General features: G+C 33.3%; 1 protein-coding gene across 4 annotated transcripts in view; it reads left to right on the forward strand.

Annotated features, from left to right (window-relative positions):
* Positions 1-24115, forward strand: part of TTC6 (tetratricopeptide repeat domain 6) — a 309674-nt gene that overhangs the window by 75478 nt on the left and 210081 nt on the right. For 3 of the 4 annotated variants that reach the window (XM_031952943.1, XM_031952946.1, XM_031952945.1), the window contains exons 3-7: positions 1133-1231; positions 2716-2922; positions 9564-9688; positions 14451-14645; positions 21650-21770. In XM_031952943.1, coding sequence (XP_031808803.1) covers positions 1133-1231; positions 2716-2922; positions 9564-9688; positions 14451-14645; positions 21650-21770 — 747 coding nt within the window. Of the gene's footprint in view, positions 1-1132; positions 1232-2715; positions 2923-9563; positions 9689-14450; positions 14646-20403; positions 20472-21649; positions 21771-24115 lie in introns of those variants that run through there. The other variant, XM_031952947.1, reaches the window with a different exon arrangement.

Raw genomic sequence — 24115 nt, forward strand, 5'->3', positions numbered from 1 at the left:
GAAATTTTTATTCAGTGAAGAAAAAAACCAGTCTATGAATAACATAGCTATGTTGTGAATGAATGAATGAAGAATGGGACAGAATAGGACAGAAAGAAGATAGGAAGAGAGGGAAAGAGGGAAGAAAACAAAGGCAGAGATAGAGGAAGGAGGGACAAGAAGAAGAGGAGGGGGAGAGATAGAGATGAAGATTCTGTACTTCCTTTTATAGTCTTAATGGGCAAATCTTCCTAGTTAAGTCTCTTCTTTAGAAGACCCTTGCCTTTTCCTACCATAGCTACCAAGAAAACAACTAGAATCTAGTGGACATACACACACACACACGCACACACACACACACACACACAAGCAAGGAGTCAGAGGTTACCCCATGCATGTTCCAATAAATTGTCTTTATATCCATTATTATTATAGATAATAAAGTTTTCTTATTAATGAATTAAATAAGAGTACATATAGTGACACTGGGCATTATTAGTAACCTGAAAAGCTATAGTGCCTGTTAATGAGTCATTGCTTCAAGTTTATTAAAATTCTTACTTGTATATAGCCTAAATTCATCCTGGTTTCTATTTAGTCTTCTTCATGCAATCATTTTATAAATGTTATGAATTAATATTTGCATATTTTAACATACAATTTTCAGTATTTTAATTCAATAATTTAATTCAATTTATTAAGCACTTAATATGTGCCAAGCACTGTGCTAAGTGCTGGGGATACAAGTAAGAATTTCTGCTCTTACAGAGTTTACAATCCAATGAGGAAAGATGATACCCCAAAAGAAGGTGAAGAGCTAGCAAGAAATTTGTGAACTCCCTATAAAAAAAGGTTTTGGTAGGAGTTTAGTGCTCTCCCCTTCAGCCCTCCAGAGAGGAGAGGCAGCTAAGGGTGAGTTGAGAAGGTGTAGAGTGTCCAAACCAGAGTTTTTCTATATGGTGATGAAATTTCTTTTAGGTAATCAGTTTATCCTTATAATTCATAAACAATCTTAAATACTATAAATTTGAAATCTATAAATAATATTTTACTTGTATGTGCTGTATTTTCCATTATAGTACAAATTGATTGATTCTTTGTTCCACAGAATTCCCCTTAATGTTTTAAATATCTTTCATTTTGTTCCTTGAAGGAGGTATCTTTAATTACGAAGTATCAAGAAAAGGATAAAGAAGCAGCAGCAGCAACAGAAGAGTCAGAAGACAAAGAAAGTACTGCAGAAGTTCTAGTGGTAAAATTTGTGATCTTTTTTTTTCCTTTTCTAGAAGCATTCTTGTACTAGATTCAAGCAATTGTAACATTTCATATTTGTGAAATCAGATTTAAATATTTTTGTACTTTAGGCAGTAGCACTGAACAACACAATTACAAATCATGTGCAAAATTCATGATGTGAAAGGGATGTAAAAAATGATCAATCAACAAACATTGAGTTCCTACAATGTGTTAACCTGTAGGGATCCAAAAAATCAAATAATTCCTCAACTCAAGAAAATTTTATTCATCATGGGAAACAATTTATACTTATAAAAAATAAGATAGGAAAGAAGGCCACTAAAAGCTGGAGGATCTACCATGGTCATCTTGAAGGAAGTGAGGGATCTTATGAAGCAGAAATGAAGAGGTTGGGCATTTCAGGTATAAGGATGTTGAGTAGAGTAGCCTATGTGAGGAAGAGAGAGTGGTTTGGCTGAATCTGAGAATAGAGAAAAAGGAGAACAATGAATAATAGGAGCAATGTTTAATTGTCCTGTCTGGTATTATCTTCCTCTAATGTTGTAGAAGACATTGAAAGTGCCATATAAACTACCATAATGCTCTTACCCCTATTAATCTCCAAAGACCAGCTTCTACTCTATCTTCTCTGCCTCAGAGCTATCTTTAGTTGGGAACTAATTGTTCAGGTAATAAATTAGGAATCAAATCAATTAATGTGTATGTTGACAATAGTGATTATGTAGCCCAAAAGTGAAGTAGCTCAATCTCCTTGTTCTACAGATGAAGAAACTATGGCTAAGGGATAGGTAGGTAGCTCAGTGGATAGATCACCAGCCCTTAAGTCAGGAGGACCTGAGTTCAGATTTGGCCTTAGACACTTAACACTTCCTAGCTGTGTAACCCTGGGCAAGTCACTTAACCCCAAAATGCCTCAGGAAAAAAAATAAAAAGAAATAAAGAAACTATGGCAGAGAGAGCAACATTGTGATTTGCCTAGTATCACATAGATAGCAAGTAATAGGGTCAGGATTTGAATCCAAATCCAGCACTCTTTTTGAGATATAACACTTTTACAACACCCAAAGGTTGTCGAATGCTTGTTATGCGGGGGAGGTCAGTATTAAGCTGAATTCATTAGACTCTAGATGTAATAACTTGAGCAAGAACAAATGCTACAATTAAGATTGCAAAGTTCATTTGCATGCCCTTATTTTTCTTAAGCCACTTTTGACTCTTCCTAACTTTTTACGAAGTTTAACTTTCTTAGTTCAGTTTCAAGACATTATAATTCAGTGGTGATTTTGTTATGAAGAATTAAGAAGTTGCATGATTTACAATGCTGGATAGGCAAAGAAGCCAAGCGTGTGTGTGTGTGTGTGTGTGTGTGTGTGTGTGTGTGTGTGTGTTTGTGTGTGTGTGTGTGTGTGTGTGTGTGTATGTGTCTGTGTCTGTGTCTGTGTCTATGTCTGTGTTTTATGTATATATTTTCCCCTCTAGCCGCCAGAGAAAATTGAAAGAATGGCTGAAGATGAGCTAAGTTCTCTACAAACTGACTACGAACTTGATGTAGAAGAGCCAAAAGCTGAGCGAGAACATGTGGAACTTCTTCAGACTGTTTTAGATACCAAGATTCTGAGTGAACTACCTACACTATTGGATACTACACAGAATAAATTACCAAAATGGATACCTGGTCCTTTCCAGGTAAAAAAATCAGTATTTTCTTACTGAAACAAAAGATGTAAGCTGCAGATAAATGTCAAACAGCTAAATTATTTTCTTCTGGGGGTGAAATTTACCTTGAGAAAGAAGCTGAAATAATAAATTCTCCATTTATTCCCAACATCCTTAATGACAAAAAAAAACAACCCAGGATATTAAACATTTTTCCTCCTTTGAGACAAAAATGCATGATACACATACATTTAAAAAGTATAGTCTATTTATTCAAACTTAGTTTCCTACAATTACCATCAAACTTCTCTTTTTTAAAAAAAACTGGAACTTTTTAACCCATATTCACATATTTCTGACATTTTCTTCCTCAGGGAACATCTGAAAGGTAGATAATCTGAAGTTTTAGTTTCATCCCCTCTTACTTTCCAGTAATTATATTGGGTATATAGTGCCTCATCTGTGCATTCCAGTCTACAGGACATAGAATTTTGTTTACTGTGTCTAAATCACTACATCATAATTTTATTAAACTATGAGTTTTGTTCTTCTATTGCAAACTAAATGGTACTATTAAAATAATCTTCATTTCTGTTAGCAGAATTTTTAAGTCCAGTCATAACTGGACCAAGATCCAGTCCCTAATGTCCAACTGCTTATTTTTCTCTTTTTCTAATCCTAACTTCTCTGTGTATGCCATTATAATCTCATATTTACCATATATAAAACTCAAACTTGTCACTTCCCCTTTCTTGCCCGACAATGGCTTAATGCACCACAATCTTTTTTCCACTTTAGAAATTTTGTGGTCTCCCTCCCTGGGGTTCTTCCTGTCTAGGCTAGAAGTCATTTTTTGGTCATTTTATAGTGAGAATTCTTGATTAGCTCCAAGTTGGACTAGAAGAAGCTTCTGAGAATTCTTCCACTGATGAAGTTCTATCAACTTAAGACTTCTGCTTTTTTTTCTTATCAAAGAAAGTCAAAATTTTCTCCCCCCAACATATACTATTAGTCATCTGATGATTCTGCCTTCAAAAAGCCTCTTAGATTACTCTTTTCCCCCTTTTAAAAAATTGATTATTTTTATTTTGATAAACTTAAAACAAAAATACAAATCAAGGATAGGCCTTGAATAATCTCTGAAAATATTTAGGTAAAACAGCATAAAGAAATGGCTGTAGCAGATGCAACTTTTGTTGTTATTGTTTTATTAGTTATTCTGCAACCATTTCTGTGGAAACACAAGAAGGAAGGTTGTTTTGTATTTTTCTTTTTTTTTTTTTTTTTTTTAGATTACTAGAGAGGAAGAATGTATTACTACTGGTAATGAACCTATCTATACTTAGTAAGATTGGTCCTTCAAAGACAGACACAAATAAGTTAACCCTACTACAGAATTTGCTAAACACTGAACTAGTCTTTGATAACCTAAACCTGAGAGAGGAAATATCATGAATACTTTTTCCAAGAAGGGAGTCTGGATGTAATCACCCAATTTATAAAAATGAAATTCCCTGTATTTTAATAAAAAAGAAGTGATAGAATAGACATCTTTTCAAAATCAGCTATGTGAACATGATCAAGTCATCAGTTTGTTAGAGCAAAGATTAAAATCAATAAGATATTAGAGGGAAAAAAAAAGACAAGCAGTTAATTACAAATGATATCACAGATGCAATAAAAAAAATAGGGTTGGGGAGGAATTGACACAAATCTGCCAGGTAAAGGACCATTCCTAAATAGATTAATGGTTAAATGATATGAAAAATCAGAAGAAACAATCTATTAAATCCATTTGAAAATAATTCAAAATCACTAAGGATCAGAGAAATGAACACTAAAACAGTTCTGAAATATCACTTTTCCTATGTTGTTTGTTCACTGTGACATCTCTTGAAATAAATAACCCTTCCCATAGCCCTCTTTACTAAACTAATCCATCCTCAATTCCTTATATTAATCCTCATATGGCACAAAGTCAAGGTTCTCTTGGGGAGGCAGCTAGGTGGCCCAGGGGATCGAAAGCACTAGGCCTGAAGTCAGGAAGACTCATCTTGTCAAAGTGTTTTATGAACACTTGTCCAGTGCTCAGGTCTGACCATATCAGATCTCTGACTCACGGAGCTCCTCATTTGAAAGTCTTCATAATCTGGCCCTTCCTACCTTTGCAGTTTTATGTTTTATTCTCCCCTTCACATTCTCTTTTAGGTCCCACTATACTGGCTTACTTGCAGTTCTTCAAACAAGACACTTGATCTCACAACTTCAGGTAGTTAGCCAGGGAACATTTATTAAGCCCCTAGTTTTTTCTTAGTTTTTTTTTTTTTTTTCTCTAGAAAGGAACGGAAATCGTCCCCTTCCCCCCCCCCCCCATGAAAAAAAAAACTGTACTCAGTTTTGTAGGAGAGGTGATTTAACAGTTAGAGCTGATTTTCTTATTTCTGTAGCAATTGTTTCATTTGTTGTTCCAGTGCCAGGCCCTTAATAAATGTTTGTGAATCAGTTGATTTCATTATGCTACAATCTTCTTCTATGACTTCACATTGTGATTTGAATTATTATGAGTTTTTTGTTTTTCTTTTTTTGATAGGTGATTTGATTCTGGTACCGAAACTTTAACTTTTAATAATCTGGAAATTTTCTGCTCCTCTTTCATGGCATTCTGTAGCTTTTCTCTGAACTTTGCCCTTAATTTTTAATATTTCTGGATTGTTTTATTGTTAGATTTTCTGTAATATCATATTCATGAGCTTTATTCCTTTATATTTTGCTCCTTCATATTTTTCTTATATCAACAAATATTTATTAAGCACCTAATAAACAGCACAGGGAATACAAAGAAAGGTGGGAAAAATTAATTACCTATCTGCCTACTAAATTTGTCCTTATAAATGTTCTGCATCTCAAATTCAACATATATAAAATAAAACTCCCTAAATTTAATCACTCAGATCTGTAACCTTGGAGTAATTATCTTTTCCCCTTCCTCATTCTCTCCTCCTGCCAAATCTAATTAGTTGTCCTCTTGTCACTTTTACATCCATTACCCCTCTCAAATCTGTCCACTCATACAATCACTACCTTAATTCAGGCTTTTATAATGTCACCCCTCTGGTTGCAACAGCCTCTTCTCTATTATTTCTGCTTCTAGACTTCTCCCCTCTCCAAAATGTCCTCTATACAGTTGTCAAAACATTCTTCCTAAAGCATTCTACTACATAACTTACTGTTTCTAAGGCAGGTTATTGCTGCCACTTCAGTTGGGCATATAAAGTCTTTCACAATTTTGCATTAACCTACTTTTTCCTTCCTTGTTTCATATTACTACTTTCCATGTGTTTTTTCCAAATTGGCTTATTTGACATTCCTAGAACTTGGCTTTGCATCTTCCTCCTTCATGCCTATATTGCATAGGCTATATCTTCCATGATGAAATACACTTCCTCTGTCTTCACCTTCATTTCTTAGAATCCTTGGTTTTCCCCAAAATTCAGCTGAAGTTTCACTTTTAGCACTTTATTTTCACTTTCTAGTCTTTCTGGATCTTTTTAGTTGCTAATCCTTATCAAATTATCTCATATTTACCTTTACCTGGGACATGTTGAATTTCCCTTCCTTTTATTCACCAATCCTTCTGAATTTTAGTGCCTTCCCTGAGATGATTGCCATTTTGCTCTGTACATATTCTGTTGTACAATGTCTTCCCACCTTTATTCCCTCTAAGCCTATGAGCTTTTTCAGAACAGGAACTGACTTTTGCCTTTCCTTGTATCCCCAGTGCTTAGCAGAGTGGTTGGTACATAATAGACACTTAATAAATGTCAGCTGATTTGACTAGATGATTGACTCAATATAAACACTTGGCAAGAATGGTTTTCAGTTGTTTTTTTTTTTGTTTTTTTTTTTTTTTAATAACCCTGGACTCTCAAATACTTGCTGAATTGAATCATTAATGGAACCGGAATTAGAACCCAAATCTACTAACTATATTCCATTATTCCACATTGTAATCTCTTAATTGTTAAATCTGATGGCCATTTCTCAATACTCTTCCTTGTGACTACTCTGCAGCCCTTAGCACCATTGATTTCCTGGATACTTTTGTCCCTCTAGGTTTTCATAATATCATCCTTTCCTTTTTCTCCCTTTCCCTGTCAGACTATTGTTCCTCAGTCTTCAATGCTGAATTTTCATCCAGATCATACTTGTTAACTGGATATATTCCCCAAGACTCTGTCCTCTTCTCCCTCACAGTTATCTCACTTGGAAATCTCATCAGGTCCCATGGATTCAGTTACATTTTCTGTTCTCAGATCTATGTTCAGTCTTATATACCTTTTGGCCATCTTAAATTGGATGCTCCAGTAGCATCTCAAATTCAACATGTCCAAAGTAGAACATCCTTTTTCCTCCCCAGTTTTTCTCTCTTCCCACTATTTCTGTTAATACAGAGAGTACACCTGTTTTCTCTCTCTCTCAGATTCACAACCTCTACATCATCCTTGATTCCTCACTCACTTGCCCTACATAGACAATCTATGATCAAATCTAGTCATATTCCCTTTACAACATACTTATTCAGCCAACACACTCCTCCAACCTCTTGTCACCTCTGACCCATAGCAATAGTCTTCTACTTGTTCTCCCACCTCAAATCTCTCTTTACTCCAATTTAACCTGCAGCTCATCTGCCAGTGATTTGTCTAGTGCTCAGGTCTGACCATATCAGATCTCTGACTCACGGAGCTCCTCTCAGGCCTTTGAAAGTCTTCATAATCTTGCCCTTCTTATCTTTGTAGTTTTATGTTTTAATCTTCCCTTCACATACTCTTTTGAGTCCCACTGTATTGGCTTACTTGCAGTTCATCAACAAGACACTCGATCTCACAACTTCAGGTAGTTATCCAGGGAAAATTTATTAAGCCCCTAGTATGTGTACAACTTTGTACAACTGTCTTCATGCTAGGAATGTTCTCTTTCTTCAATCCTAACTAATAATTTTTCTGATTTCCCTCAAGACTCAGCTAAAATCTTAGCTTCTGTAAGAGGCCTTTCCTCTCTCTGCTTGCTTTATATATCCATATACACGTGGTGATTTTAATGTTATCTCCCCCTATTAGGATGTAAACTTCTTGAGGATGAGGACCAGGTTTTATGCCTATCTTAGCACAATACTTCGCACAAACTAACTGCTTAATAAATGCTTGTTGATTAATTATCTTTCTCACACAGTTATTGTAAAGGGAAAGTACTTTGTAAATCTAAAAGGTACTATATAAGTGTGAGTTATTAATTATTTTTGCTACTTCAAGGATACCATTCACTTATCCTTTTGCTATGCTCTGGTCACCAAAATGATGAGAAACAGAAAAATATCTCCAAAATAAACTTCATTTGCATTAATCCATAACATAAACCTATGACTGTGAAAAAAAAATGTCATTTTACTAATGAAAGTCTTGTCAGGCAGAGTACTTTATCTCCTGGTAAGTGATAATTCCATAGGTCATATAAATTTGTAAATGTTACTTGACTTTACATTAAGGTGCTAAAAATTGTGCTCTGAAATTAAATCAATAATTTTATCAGTTTTCAGAGATTCAAAACAATTTGAAATTTGAAAATTTAAAGCAACTTACCTATTTTTTTAAATTACATTTTTCCTCCTCAAAATATTTTTATTATACCTATGATTTTGAGGATTTAGGTGAGGAATTTTCTCTATGCAAATTAGCAACTACTTTGCAACTTATAGTTTTTGAGAGTTGCTAGGGGCATTGTCTTATTCAGGACCTTGGATCATGAAAGGGACAAGATTTTAACACTGGGTCTCCGGATGTAAAGGCCAGTCCTTTCCAGGGTAAAAGTAAGTAAATATGGTATTAATGCTTTTATTTTGTAAAAGCTGTAGTTATGATAGTCTGCTATATTTCATGAGAAAAAAGCCTAGATTTAAAGATAGGAGTCCTTAATTCTGGCATTGGCTCTAACATCATATGCTCTGTATACCAATAGTGTGACTCTGTATGACCATTGTTATATTCTCAATTCATGATTTCATAATATTTAAAAGTCTAGGAGTAATAAAATCATGCATGCCCTTTGACCTAACAATACCACTACTAGGCTGTATTCCAAAAGAAATTTTTTTAAAAAGAAAAAGGACCTATATGTACTTTTCTCAGGATAAAGAATTGGAAATTGAGGGGATTCTCATTAATTGAGGAATGGCTGAATATTAGTGTGATGGAATAATATTGTTCTGTGGGAAATGGTGGGCAAGATGCGCTCAGAAAAACCAAGAAAGCCCTCCATGAGCTCATGTAAAGTGAAATTACAAAGCAACAGTAATATTGTAGGATGATCAGCTATGGATGATTTTTGCTATTCTCAGCAATAGAGTAATCCAAGACTACTCTGAAGGACTTAAGATGAAAAATGCTATCTATATCCAGAGAGAAAAATTATTGTTTTCTGAATATATAATCCCCCTACAATAGAAAAGCCCCCCCAAAAAAACAAAAGAAAGGCTAATTAAGTGGATTTGAAGCTAAATATTCTCTAATAAAAAAAATTTAGTCCCCTTAAAGGAAATGAAAATAAAATTAAAGATTGTGCACTGTTTTTGCCTTTTAAAAAATTAATTTTCATAAAAGAACCTTTTTTTTTAGGTTTCTCATTTAGAATCTTTGAAAATAACAGGAAAGACAGCTATGGCATCCCCAAGAGCCAAACCAAAAAGTCAAATAAGAAGATTCCCTGCAGAGGTCTCACAGATTTCCAAAGCAACTTCAAAGTAACTTAAATTTTAAACTTATTTTAAAAAGTCTCAAGAAAAGTTTTTTTAATCAATAGGAAATGAAACATAGGGAGCTATCTTATAGAAAAATAAAGCAAGTGATTTAGAAACTATGTACACATAAATTGGCAATGATGCAAAGCTCATTTCAAAGATTTCTTATGGGACAGCTAGGTGGCGCAGTGGATAGAGCATCAACCCTGAATTCAGGAGGACCTGAGCTCAAATGTTATCTCATTTGCTTAACACTTCCTAGCTGTGTGACCCAGGGCAAGTCACTTAGCCTCAACTGCCTCAGCCAAAAAAAAAAAAAATTCTTATAGAAAATGGCTATTGGTGGCTTTGGTGACAAGTAGTTCTTCTCTCCAATCTTTGAGTTCTTATCTCACAGACCCATTGCTGTTTTATCCACCAGTTTTGTTTTGCAATATAAAAGTCCACAAAATTATCTTAGGGACTAAAGAAATAGTCATAGAACAGTGTTTAATTCTATGTCATCAGTCTTTGTGAAGTGATTTTGTTTTAGGTTTTTTGGTTTGGGTTTTTTGTTTGCTTGTTTTTAGAAACTTGGTTGTTGTTATGGTAGAAAAAAGAAGTTGGCCATATTGCACTGTTTAGTAAATTTGTATTGTTGAGACCTTAGTGTCTCAAAATGTCATCTCAGTGTACTGTAAACTAAAGACAATTAATAATAATGTGAGAAGTATATATTTACAAATATAGGCTTTTTCTTCTGCCAGTCATTTTGTAGAAGCTCTGATTTATTTGGTTTTGTCAGTGTGCTTTTTATGACAGTGTTTATTTTGGATTCTTCATTTCATTCTTTATGAGGATTCTAAAAAAGCTTTAATTATTAGCTTTTGTTGTTCCTGAGGGCCCTGAAAGGTGTACTGAACCTGGGAGAGAGCCTTTTTATGGTAGACCCTAAAGTTTGTAAACGGATATTGCTCACAATTAACAAGCTAAGAGTGCACTCATGGTAAAAGAATTCCAAAGTTTATGAAACAAATTGGCATCTAAGTGACTCTGTACATACCAATGTTTATCTGCATTCAGTTAACAAGATTATATATTAAAACAAATAGTGACACTAGACAAAGAGTATTTTGCCTTCAATAAATATACTGTCAGATTATCAATGGTGCAGAAACTTGATAAAAAAATAAAACCACACACCTGCACTTAGTGAATTAAGTAGTGTGACCACACACAGAACTGTTTGTGTGTGTGTGTGTGTGTGTGTGTGTGTGTGTATGTGTGCTCGTTTGTCTTAGTTTTTCAGGAATGATAAATAGTCTATTTAAAGAGACTATGCTGTAAAAACATATAGCATTTCTTGGAGCATGCCAAAAATATTTGTAGAGCTTATTGATGTGCAGCTCTTTTTTCATTTTTCAAATGAATCAAATTTTATCTATGCAGGAACAAGAATAAGATTTGTAAAAATAAAGACTTAATTTCTTTCTTGTTTTATTGTATTCCAAACAACTATTTTCATTTTTTCTTTTACCAAATTTATGTTCAACCTCTCTTATCAGTGACTTTATTCTGACACACAAAATTGTTGTCTATAATTAACACTAATAATAAAATTATTGATGGAGGAAGAATACTTTGCTGCCATAAAAATTATCAGTATGATCAGAAAAGAAAGGAGGTTTTATCATAGAATAATATACAGAAAATATAGCAGGAGATTTATGCCTATAATCAGGTCCAGACTTTGGAGAGTTTTAGACCACTTTCCCTTAGCCAATTCAACATCTTTATAATGTTGAGTTGAAACATCTTTCTGCTTCCTTTTTTTTTTTTTTGAAATTATATCAAAATATTCACAACTACAACTACTTTTCCCCTCAATTTCTAGAAAGTGATAGATGCCTCTGTGATCTCTTAGATTAAGATCAAGCTGAACAGATGAAAGTGGTTATCTTTTTGTCTTTATCTTCATTTTGTTTTCTATCTTGACCCAACTCTTTATTCTGGAGCATCACTCCAACTCTTGAATTTACATATTGCAAGTACTTTCCACCCCTGGAGAACTTTTATTTGGAAGCTTCTGCCCAGAACTCACACTTCAACGTATATCCTCAGTGTCAAATCATTAAGCATTTATTTTACTCCTACTATGCTCCAGGTACAATGTTAGGTATTGGGAATATGAAGAAAGGCAAGAAAATGGAAGAGGTAACATGCAAACAACTGTATATAATGTATGAATGTGTGTATGTGTGTGTGTGTGTGTGTGTGTGTGTGTGAGTGTGTAAATTTGAGATGACTGAAAGAAGGAAGGAACTATCATTTAGGGGGATTGGGAAAAACTTTTTGTAGAAGGTGGGATTTTTACTAGGGCTTCACAGAACCTGAGAAAGCCAGTAGACTAAAATGAGAGCTTACCCAGAGAGTATAGGTCTTCTCTGTCTATGGGAATTTGAATCTTTATATCAATTTAAACACAAACATTCCGTATATCTTTAAATTTTTTAACTTATTAGTGAATATTTATGTTTATTTTCTACATGTCTTTCAAGAAGAAGATTTGTAGAAAATGTTCATATAGTGTTATAGTAGCAAAAGTACATACAGTTCCTATTGGCTCAGGGAAAACTCACTATTTTAAAAGCTCATAGAACTTTCTTTGAAGGATATGGAATTACTAGAATGATGGTTTAAAACAGTAGGTATCTTCCTTTTGTAAGGTGAAAAGTGAGTTAATCATTCACTTTACCTCATTTATTCCTGATATTTTTTCAGGCAAGAACATTATCTTCACTGAATCAATCAGAAGTCTAATAGTGTAGGCACTACTGTTGAATCATCAATTACATGTGTTTCAACTAGGTGAGATAGGAAGTCCATTTTATTTGGTTGAGGGCCTTAGTTGGGCCCAGTGGGGCTTGTATATAAACCCAGGAAGCTAGTTTGGCTTTTGAGAATCTGGCAGCCTAGTGGTAGAAGTCTAGCCAAATCTCAAGAGAGAGAATTTCTTGCATGTTGGAAGAGTGCATTATCCTACTTTCTCCACCCCTTGTCAGAAAAAAAGACCTAATAAACTTTAGAAAGACCAGATATCTATTTTTAAATTATTACCTTAACAATGTCTTTGGCTTTGAAGCCAAAGACAAACTAAATGTATCAAGGAAAGACAACTTTCAAACTCCCCAAGGAGCTCATCAGAAAAGCTAAAACACACCCAAGAAAAATTTCATAAGTATTCCATAAAGGAGAAACAAAAGATTTTCTAGAAACCAGGAGGTGTGAGTTACATCTTCACCACCTATGATCTTTAAGCATGAGTCCACTTTCCCCTGGACTTTGTATGTCCTCATGGATAAATGTGTCACATAATTTTGAGATGTTTTATATCAATTGCTCTTATTATACCACATTAAGTAAATACTCTTTTCTGAAAGCTAATTAAATCTGACTTATTAATATCAACTGATATTCATGGTGTGAATAAGTTGGAACTTAATGGGATATATTATTAGAAAGACACCCCCAACTCCTTAGAACTATTCCTAGACTGCTAGATTCTGTGGGGATCTATAACAAACATGCTCTGGGGATCCAGCCTGTCAGTATGAATGAGGATTGGAAGAGTTGCTCCAGAGTGTATGCTTCTCTTTACTTCTAGTAGAGATAGATTTCTGAATCATGGCATGGATATAAAAGTGTCACAGCTACTCTACCACAGAATGGGTAACCATGACAACAGCCATAATATTACCTGCAAAGAATTCTTGAGCAACTTTGTGCAAATTTTCAACCATAGCTGTAATCATATTGTAGTTCTTACAATAAGATTCTGTAGAACTCATTTTCAGTTTCATCCTTTCTTACCTGAACAGCCATGAGCTCTCTAGGGAATAGAATAAGAATGTGATGAACACCTTGTGAATAAAATATGAAAGTGAAGGTGGTGCCATTATTCTTAATGAAGTAATGATGTAATCTCATTTAATGATGAGAAGAATGTTCATGACTTGGAACTCATGAACAGTGTGATTCTTGCTCGCTGGCCATATTTATTCCACAATGAGTGACTAGCCATACCATTACACCAAAGACAAGGCCCAAAAGACAATAATGTGAGCTTTTTCCTCTGGTTAACCAATAAACACAGAAAACTCACATCACCCAACAGTGATTCTGCATACACCAGTTTGCCTACATCAATTGCTGTGCCAGACACTGTAAACATTATTCATCAGCAGTCAAATAAAAGTGGTGATGATAATGACAATTACCTGCTAAATCTAGGTTCTAGAATTCATAACCAAATGAATTTTCCTTTTTCCTTTTTGATACTGGCAATTTAATGTTCTTCTTTTTAAAAAAAATTATTTTAAAAACTCAGGTTAACTAGTAGTTTTTCTATTTTATTAGATATTTGTTTTTTTTAATAGCTCCTAGTTTAATTGATCAATAAATAAAATAACTTTTTTTACTTGATCTCTTCTTTGATTTTCAGAATTTCTGTTGTTGTGTATTTTGACTTGTTGCATTTCTAACTTTTAAAAATTGCATATCCAGTTCACATTTGTTGGTGAAGGTGTTTAATGATAAGAATTTCCCCTCAAGAACTGCTTTGGCCATATCCCAGAGGGCATGGTATTTGATCTTATAATTTTCTTTGATAAAAAAAATATTTAAAATCTGATGTCTTTATCAGACTATATTATTAATATAAATTAGTGTTTTGTTTTTGTAGATCATAAGATGCCAAAATAGACTGACACATTTTTTTCATTTTTAGGATTCCACATAAGCAGTCTATTCATACTCTTCATAAACTATGTATTGCTGCCCCAGAATTTGTGTTACCTACTGATTTACAACTGGCTTCTAAGATATATCACACTAAAGACAAAGCAGGCCACGATACTTTTCTTAGAAGGGATAAAAGAGACTCTGCAGATGATTCTATTAGGAATGAAAAAGAAAAAAACAGGTATGTATTTCTCATATTGTAATGCACTATGTTTAAAAATATTGTTAATATGAATCAAGTCTTCTTTGAAAGTTGGATTGAATGGGACTGGTTTGGTACTAGCTTCTCAGAGAGACTCATTTTTGTGCTCCATATTTTGTCTTACCTATAAGATTCATGATGATTGCTTTGCCTATTCCCCACCACTATAGATAATTGTGTAGAAATCTGGGGGAGAAACTATGGGCTGGTGTAAAGCATATCATCAAAATCTATGATACCATAGAAAAATCAGTATCAATTGATTTTTTTGCCCAGCATTCTTTTGGTACCCTGAAGTTCGTTTAAAGGTTCGATGGACCATGGAAAAAAGAGCATAGGAGGAAATATTTGTTAAGTAACTACTGTGTGCCACGCACTATACTAAGCACATTTTACTCTCATTTGATCCACACTACAACCCAGAGAACAAGTATTGTAGTCATTCTTATTTTGCATTTGAGGACATTGCAGAGATTAAGTGATTTGGCCATGATCACACAGCTAATAAGTGTCCCAAGTTGGAAATGAGCTCAGGATTTCCTGCCTCGAGGCTTGCCTTCTGTCCATTGTGGCACCTAGCTTCCTAAGGATCAGCTGGTATTTGGGGGGATATATCTATGGGAGCAGAAATAATGGTAAATTACAGCTTTGAAAACAACCAAAAAGAGAAAAAGTAGCTCAATGGATTTTTAAAAGGAGATAATCTACATCTAATGGAAATTTCAGTTTCCTGATTCACAATTGTTTTAAAATTCAGAATTCACATCATTGATGAACGTTTTTGGGGGAAATATTTGTAATGGTTATTAGCAAATCATTATTTAAAGGAATTTGTCTTAGCTAAATATTGAAAACATTCTTATGGGAAGGACTTTGAATATTTCAGAATTGCTGTATCATCCAAAATATCCAACAACTTTCCTTCATGTTAAAATTGATGCAGTGTTTTAGTATAATATTGTATAAATTGTTGTATAAATGACTTTGTAGCTATACAAGTTCTTTGACTTTGCATATTTCATTTCTGACCATTTAGACTAAATACTCCCAAAACAATTCTGATTGTTATTATTTCTCAGCTTAATTAATTATGGAAAATTATTTCCAAACATTCTAGTGCCCCTTTGTTTTTAATTCAATAAACATTTTCATATTTATTTTTATTTCAAATATTTCATTGATATTTTAAAAAATATTGCTGCCATTTACCAATTCTGCTTTCTCAGGAAAACCCATCATTGTCGCAAAAGTACTATTAAGGGAATAAACTGCCACATTGTTTACATCTGACAGCATATATCTTATTTTCTATGTGTAGGCTACCACCTCTCTTCCAAGGGGAGAGAAGCATACTTCATCATCAGACCTCTGGAATCATGATTGTCCATTAAATTGATCCAAATTCTAATGGTTTTAGAGTTGTTTTCCTTTACATTACTATGATCGATATGTATATTATTCTCTCTATTCTGATTATTTCCATTTTTATTAATTTATACAAATCTCAAAATTTCTCTTAATCATACTTTTCTTTTAGCATAATAATATTCTATTCAATTAATAACAATATGAAAGAACACAATAAAGATGAAACAACAGATCAAAATTTCCAAGATGTTACTAAAGTAGTAGTCCTCAGAGGAAAAATCAGCCAATAACTTAAAAAAATTAAAACAAACTAACATTGCAACGATCCACTTTTTAAAATTTTCTTCCCAATTTATTGGCTACACATTTAATCAATTTACTTAGTCTTTTCAGAAGACTAACTTTTTTTTTTATCAATTGTATAGTTTCTAGGATTTCCAATTTATTTCTCCTTTCATATTTTAAGATTTTCTCCTTTCTCCTCCAAGACCCACCTAGGATTTAAGCAACTGAGCTAATACAGAGATAATAGGAAAAAGAAGAAAGAAAGAGTAGCACTTTCCTTAAAAATTTCTGTTAACTTTAATTTTACTGCAATCATAAAGAGCCTGGGTATAGGTAGACATAAAAATAAATTTAAATTAAGGCAGAGAATCAAATTTCTGCCTAAGTGTTAGAAATTATTCTGAGTCCATTTAATAAAAACTCCCTAAAGCAATAGAGTAAAGAATTATGAACCAGAGTAGGGACCGTTATATTGTCCTTAGGCTAGAATTTGAGCTGATGTTGTGAGGGAGTATGGCTGATTAAATGTCCAGAAACAAAGGACCCAGAGAAGAAAGCACAGCAATGATTATTTATTGTTAGTATCATTACCACTGTAGTTAATTAACTGTAGTTAATTGTCCTTACCAGCACTACAATTCAAGTAAACGCTGCATCTAGTGTTACCTGAAGACAAAGAGGAGATAAAACTATCAGTATTTGCTAAAGGGTGTGGGTGGAAAGGAAAGAAAATGAACAAGCATTTATATAGCAATTGCTACGTTGACAGGCATTGTGCAAAGTATTTTTATAAATATAATTTCATTTAATCCTCACAACAACCCTATGAGGGGAGACACTTATTTCCCAATTTCACAATTGAAAAAACTGAGACAAACAGAAATTAAAAGATTTGACTTGAGTAACAAAGATAATAAATGTTTGAGAATAGATTAGAACTCAGGTCTTCCTGATGTCCATCTCAGCACTTGATCCATTAATTCATGATAATAATGATTTTTTATTTTAAAATTCCTAGGCATCAAAAAAGAAACTAAGATAATAGCTTGAGTAAAGATTTTGACTAAAAAATAAATTCATAAAAAAAAAAAACCCAAATGACATTTCTATATAGCAATAACAAAATCCAGGAGGAAATAAGAAAAAAGGAAGTCTATTCTATCTTGACCTCCAAATGCACAAAATGGAAGTCAATTTATCAAATCATTCTCAATAGATAGCTATAGTTATTATATATTATATCTAATATATAGTTATATACCTAACATAACTATAATAGGCACAATTATTAAAATGCTTCTTAGCACAAATGCTCTGCTTAACCCAATTTATAGATGAATCATGCTAATATAAGAAAAATTAAAATACTTCTTAAGTTAATTTACAGATTTGGTGCTAAAACTACCAAAGGCCTATTTTATAGGGCTCTTCATAATAACACAAATCATTTGAAATGATAGATTATCTGAGAAAGTACTTATGGGTAACAAATGAAAGAGGTATAGCACTCCCAGAAAACAAATTATATCATAAAGCAATAATCATCCATTTACTTTATATTGGTGTAAAAATTTAAAAAGTACATCTCTGGAACAGATTAAGTGAAAATCAGATATAATTGAACATAAAAACCCAATGTCCAATAAATACACCACAAAAATCAATTATCTAGGAAAGAACTCCTTAGCTGACAAAAAATTACTGTGTAAAAAGGAAAACAGTCTGACAGATATTAAATTTAAACCAACACCTTATATTCCACAATAAATTCAAAATTGACATGGAGCTTGAATATTAAGGTCACAACATTCAAAGAAATTCAAAGAGGAGTGATTATATCCTTTTTGTAGCTACTGATAAGGAAGAGGTGAATTCTTAACCAAAAAGGAATAGAGGTGATTACAAAAGATAAAATAGAAAATTCCAATGTTATAAAATTGAAACATGTTGGCATTAACAAACCAACTAGAATAAGAAGGGAAATATTCAACTGGGGAAAATTCTTTATATTAGATATTTCTGAGAAAGATCTGACATCCATGATGTATAGACAGTTGACAAAAACTGACTGCTTCAGCATCCACATATTGGGTTATGTGGAGATGCCATGCATTGAGTAGAATGTGAACCTCAGGCAGAGGCATGCCTTATTTTTCCTTATATCCCCTGTCTATACTATTCTCTTTTCTAATGTAATAAATTTTATTTAATCACAATTTTCATTATCTTTGTCTTATATTTTGTACCCATTTTGGTTCACTATCATCTCTTATTTTTAAAGGAAACTAAATTAAAATACAATTAAAATCGAATGTGCGTTAAAGGAAAAACAAATATTTGAGCTCTGCAAGAATTTTTTAAAAGTAAGACAATATAGGGCCACCAGATGTCACTGTGAGCATTTGGTAATGGTGTTAATATTCTGTTCTTTTTAAGTCCTTATCATCAATTTTGTTTAAAATTATAAAAAAAAAAAAAAAAAAAAAAATCCGCTCATTTTTACACTCTCATTGAATAGCTCTACTACATAATTAGTCAAGTCTCTACTTTGAGGTAATATAACCTTTTAAAATAATTTCTGACACTATAATCTCATGCTGTATTCCTTTTAAGTTAAACACACTGCCTAAAATATGTTTGAATAGATAAGGACAGACAAGTAGACAGATTGACTAGAGAATAATGGAAAAGATATTTTCATCAGTTGTCACACAGAAGTTTTTTGGGGGTAAGATCTCAGTCCAGTCCCATGGAGAAGAGATGCCTTTGCATGCAGAAGGCTAAAGGCTTGTATGTTGGGAATAAAGAACTTGATTACTCTTCTCCCACAACTAATTGGGTCTTTAGGTGGGATAGGTGAGTGGGTTTCTTTTTGTCAAAATTAAAATCTACCTACATTGGTGGTTGAGAAATTCCATCAGGTTCATTTGACAATGGCTTTCTTTCTTTTTTAAGTCTCTGGAAGAAGCAATAGAGTGGTTCTGGAAAAATGACATTGTAGATGATTTTATATGTGATGTCCTTAAACCCCCGATAACCCTTCCCTGTTCAGGCATCTAATATTCTTTTGCTGTCTTCTAACTAATTAAAGCTTTTCTTTCTCAGCAATGTCCTATGCACCAAAGTCGCCATTCTTCCCTTTCCTATCCCTAATTCAAAGGACCTGACACATAGAAGACAGTACCCTAAATAAATGTTTGTTATTTGATGAGCTGCTGATCTACATCAGAAAGGGGAATTTCCACATCAGAAAGGGGAATTCCCACATCAGGAGTACTTAATCTAAAAAAGTTGAAGGTTCAACCAAAACAACAATAATAGCAAAAACAACACTCAATTTTTGATGTGTTCAACTGTTTTCTTTTACTATTAGTTCACAATCACCATATTGGCTTTTCTGGTCATTTGTGTCATTGCTGATGTTTTTATGACACTTTTTGTACATGCTATTTTGGGCAATGTGCTTTAACCTACTTTGAACCACAATACACCTTTTGGCTAAGATCACACACAGTTTTGGTTCAATCATTCAATGGTAACAACCTTTTTGAAAATTTGGAGTGGAAATTCTAATCACAGAAGGGGAGAATGACCTGTACCCATATAGTTTTCTGAACTTTTGAGTTTTTGCTTCTCTCCTAAGTGAAAGAAAATCATAGTTTTGATGATAGAGATGGAGCCTAAAGGAGCCCATGGAAAACAGTAAGATACCTGAGAGGGAAACATAGGTAGGTGGTTCCCTTCCTCAGAAGCTGGGGTAACAAAAATAGAATATACATAGAAAGAGTGAGAAAGGGATAGGATCAAAGATAGTGCATGAGAAGCAGTCTCTTCAAATGGAAGCCTAAGGAGGGCAAGTAGTAAAGTATAAAACTTATCTTGGCTACTTACCCTTGTGGATGGAGTTCTGGTAAAAGCATCCATGTTCTGGGGAATGTGGAAGGAATTGATGGTCTTTATTCATCAGGTCTTTGTCCTACTTCAGCTGGGAATTACTGGTACCTGTTTGTTTATTCTATGTTGCCTTTTTTTTTTTTTTAATGCTTTTCATTTTCTTTCCCACAAATTATCTTTGATTAACACAGAAAGGCATTCCCTTGCAACCACTGGGATTTGCAAAAAGAACTATCTACTAGTTGGGATGAAAAAAGAGTAAGTCTTCTTTATCTTTTTATTTGCTTCCCAGTCATTATCTTTGGATCCTGATGATGATGACGACGACGACTACTACTACTACTACTACTTCTACTACTACTACTACACACATACACACACACAATAAAAAAAGACATTCTGATATTTACATAATCAGTCAATAAGTATTTATTAAGTGCTTACTATGTACCAGGCATTGTTTTAGGCACAAAGAATGCAAAGAAAATGAAAAAAAAATTAAACAATCCCCTGACTTCAAGGAACTATTAGGCACACAGGCAAAGTGATAAAACACAAATGCAAAATGAAATAATTTCAAGAGGGCAAATGTACTAAAAGCTGGGGTGATTCTTTTGAGATCATAAGTGTTCCATGGATAAGCAGCAACTCCTCATTAGAATATGGGTTCCTCAAAGAAAGATACTGTTTTCTTTTTTTTATATATCTGCCAGTGTTTATCATAGTGATTTTTTTCCCAAAAAATAATTTATTTTTTCCAATTACATATAAAAAAATTAATATTCATTTTTAAAACTTTTGAGTTCTAAATTTTCTCCCTCTATGCCCTCCCCCCCCCATTGAGAAGATAAGCAGTTTGATGTTAATTATATACTTGCAGTCATAAGATAGTGTTTTGATAAGTACTTAATTTTTTTTTCATTCATTTTATGAATCACTGCCATAACTGGGAAAATATCTCATGTTAAGATGGGCTTTTTGTGTCTATTAACACTTTGGAATCACCAAAAACACTTTAACTCTCCCAAATACATTCTAATTATTTTTATTTAATTATGAGCTTGGTTCTTTGTTTTATCTGTTTCTTTAAAGTGTGGACTAACTCAGTTGATTACCTACTATCATAATAATCTGGGAAATATACATTTTTCATGTAATTCTTTCCTTGAGTGAATAGTATTTTATTGCTTATTTTGCTTAATTGATTTGGCTGGCCTTATTATTTTGCTTGAGGTATTTGATAGAACCTCTAGGTTCTTTAGTTTGAGATATTCTTAGAGATACTCAGATATAACTATTAAAATAATCTCTTCACTGCATTTAAAAGTTTGATTGCATCTAATTTTGTATAAATTTCAAATAGTAATGAATTTGTTCATATTGTTATATTAACTATTATTTTTTAAACTAGCTTAATTTTTGAAAATTCATTACAGAATACTCTATGGAATTTCTACTACAGAACCTGAGGATAATATTTGTCCAGAAACATCAACAAATTTAGTTAAATGGAAAAAAACTGATGAAAAACCATCTCTTCATCTCTCTGGAGAAGAAGTAAGAACTGCTTTTGTTAACTTTATGTAATGCTGTATTTAATCTATCCATGCCTTCTTAGTCTATGTAATTTGTGCCTTCGCTCATACTTCTTCTATTACTATGCTGGAGGTTGATTTGTTTTTAATTGTGTGGATCCCATTACTGGGATTAAAGATCTGTACAAATATTAGTTATTATTACTACTACTACAGCCAGCTCACCTCCTTTTCTAGTTATACATTTCCTGTTTAATAGGCCATCATCAGAATTACATGTCAGCCTACTTACATCCATTGTGTGTTACCATTTCCCATTGGGCCACATGCAAATTAGATCCTTTACCTAATGTGATTGTATATGATTTGGAGCTATACAGAAAAATTAGAAGAACATAGATATTTTAAAAGATGGGATTTTATTTTTGGAAGCATTTTAGTATCTTTAAAATTTCTCTGCATTTTCTTAAATGCAAGTTCTGAGCTCAGCTAGAATCTTATCCTAAATATATGGACTTATGTAGCAATTCAATGGACTGACCCTTTAATCATATGTTGTAGTTTGGATATTACATGTTTTCCATTCATTTGTTTTTTCTTGTATGGTTAATTAGGCTTCAGAATTATAGATTCACTATTTCAAAGCTGGAAAAGACCTTAATTATCCATCTAGTCCAACAATACCTGAAAAATGAATTTTTCTGCATCATATTTAACAAGTATAAAATACTTTATATGAAACACTGCCAAAGAAAGGGAACTCTTTACTTTCTGAAGCTGATTCCACATTTGGATAATTCTAATTAAAAAACTTTTTCAACTTGCTCTTCCACCCACTAAAATACATTTGTATTCTGGAGTCAAATAGAGTAAATCTAAGCCCTTTTCAATGGGACATCTCTTTAAATACCAACAGACAGATAAAATATTTCCTTCAAATTTTCCAATTTTAATAGTATATAGGAATAATCTATCATTGTACCTCATTTCCTTCAGTCAGCACCCAAAGAATAAGAAGCCTGCAATCACTCTGCTTACCCTCTTTTCTATGGATCCTAGTTAACTGATATCCTTCTGGAAAGGTGATTGCCAGAAGTAAATGTACTATATAAGGCAGAAGACATACAGCAGTATTCTTGTTCTGGGGAGCTACACCTCTTTTTATAGCCTAAGAGTGCATTATATTTCTATGTTGCCAAATGACACAGTGTTCTGATTGTAAATTCTCTAAAACTCCCACATCTCTCCCAGATAGCTTTTAGACTTTCTAATCACAGAATGGGCATTGCTTGAATCAAATAAAAAGTTGGGAAAGACTTAAGCTTAAAAATAAGATCAAGTTCTCCCATTGCATCCAGAATCATCTTCACTGGGCCCAAATGGCTGTGAAGAAGAAAGTGAGGCTGGTGACTTTTTACTATTCCCCCTCACTTAAATCCAATCCATTTTGCAAATCATGGTATCACCTCCCTGTTGTTATGGTCCTCTTTAAGACCAAAGGATAAACAACAACAATAGACTTTCTGTCTAATTTATATGTCATATAATCTTAAATCATCACAGTCTTGAAGATTTTCATCTATGGAAAAACTATAAATTGATTTAGAACATTTCTTCCAAAAAATAATTCATTGACTAGATTGTATGACACAAAGTAGAAAAGAAATTTGGTACTTATCTAACGAATTTAATCAAAGTTGCTAATCAAGCAGTGTAAAACCTGTGCCTATTTCTTGATCTTATTAAGGTAGTTATTAAGTTATTAAGGTAGTGTGATTATCAAACAGAGGGAACTGGCCTCTAACCTGTGGATGGCCAGAGCCAAAGAAAACAGGCTCGAGATAGGAGAGTTAAGAATCAAACAGAAGTTTAAATTCAAAGTGAGGAAAATAGCTTGCAAGCAAGGACACATTTTCCAGAGCCCCACTTCTAGTAAGGGGAATACTCTTTAATATGAGAAGTCTTAATATTTATACTAATGGCTAGCAGAGAGCCCTGACAAAGCAACAATGTTAATAAATTTGATCAGTGTAACAAATTGAACTTCATGACCAAAACAATTCTGGGATTTTGCTGTAGTTGAGATCATTCAAAGGTTTGTTGTTATGTCAGCCTCAGGTGCAGCTTGCTTGCAGGACCTTAGCTCTGAAAAACAGAGTGTCCCCTAATATCTTTTTTTTCCATTTTTTAAAAATTTATTTTTTTGAAAAAAACAAAGTAAAGAAAAAAGAAAAACAGAAAAAGAAGACAAAACAAAATAAAGCAAAACAAAAGAGAACATTGTCATGTGCCCAGCAGAACATAAGGAAGTTTCCTAATATCTTAACATGATCTATGGGAAAATTGGGAGGGATGAGATAGATAGTA

The sequence above is a fragment of the Sarcophilus harrisii genome, chromosome 2 (genome assembly GCF_902635505.1).
Source record: "Sarcophilus harrisii chromosome 2, mSarHar1.11, whole genome shotgun sequence".
In the NCBI taxonomy this organism is placed as follows: Eukaryota; Metazoa; Chordata; class Mammalia; order Dasyuromorphia; family Dasyuridae; genus Sarcophilus; species Sarcophilus harrisii.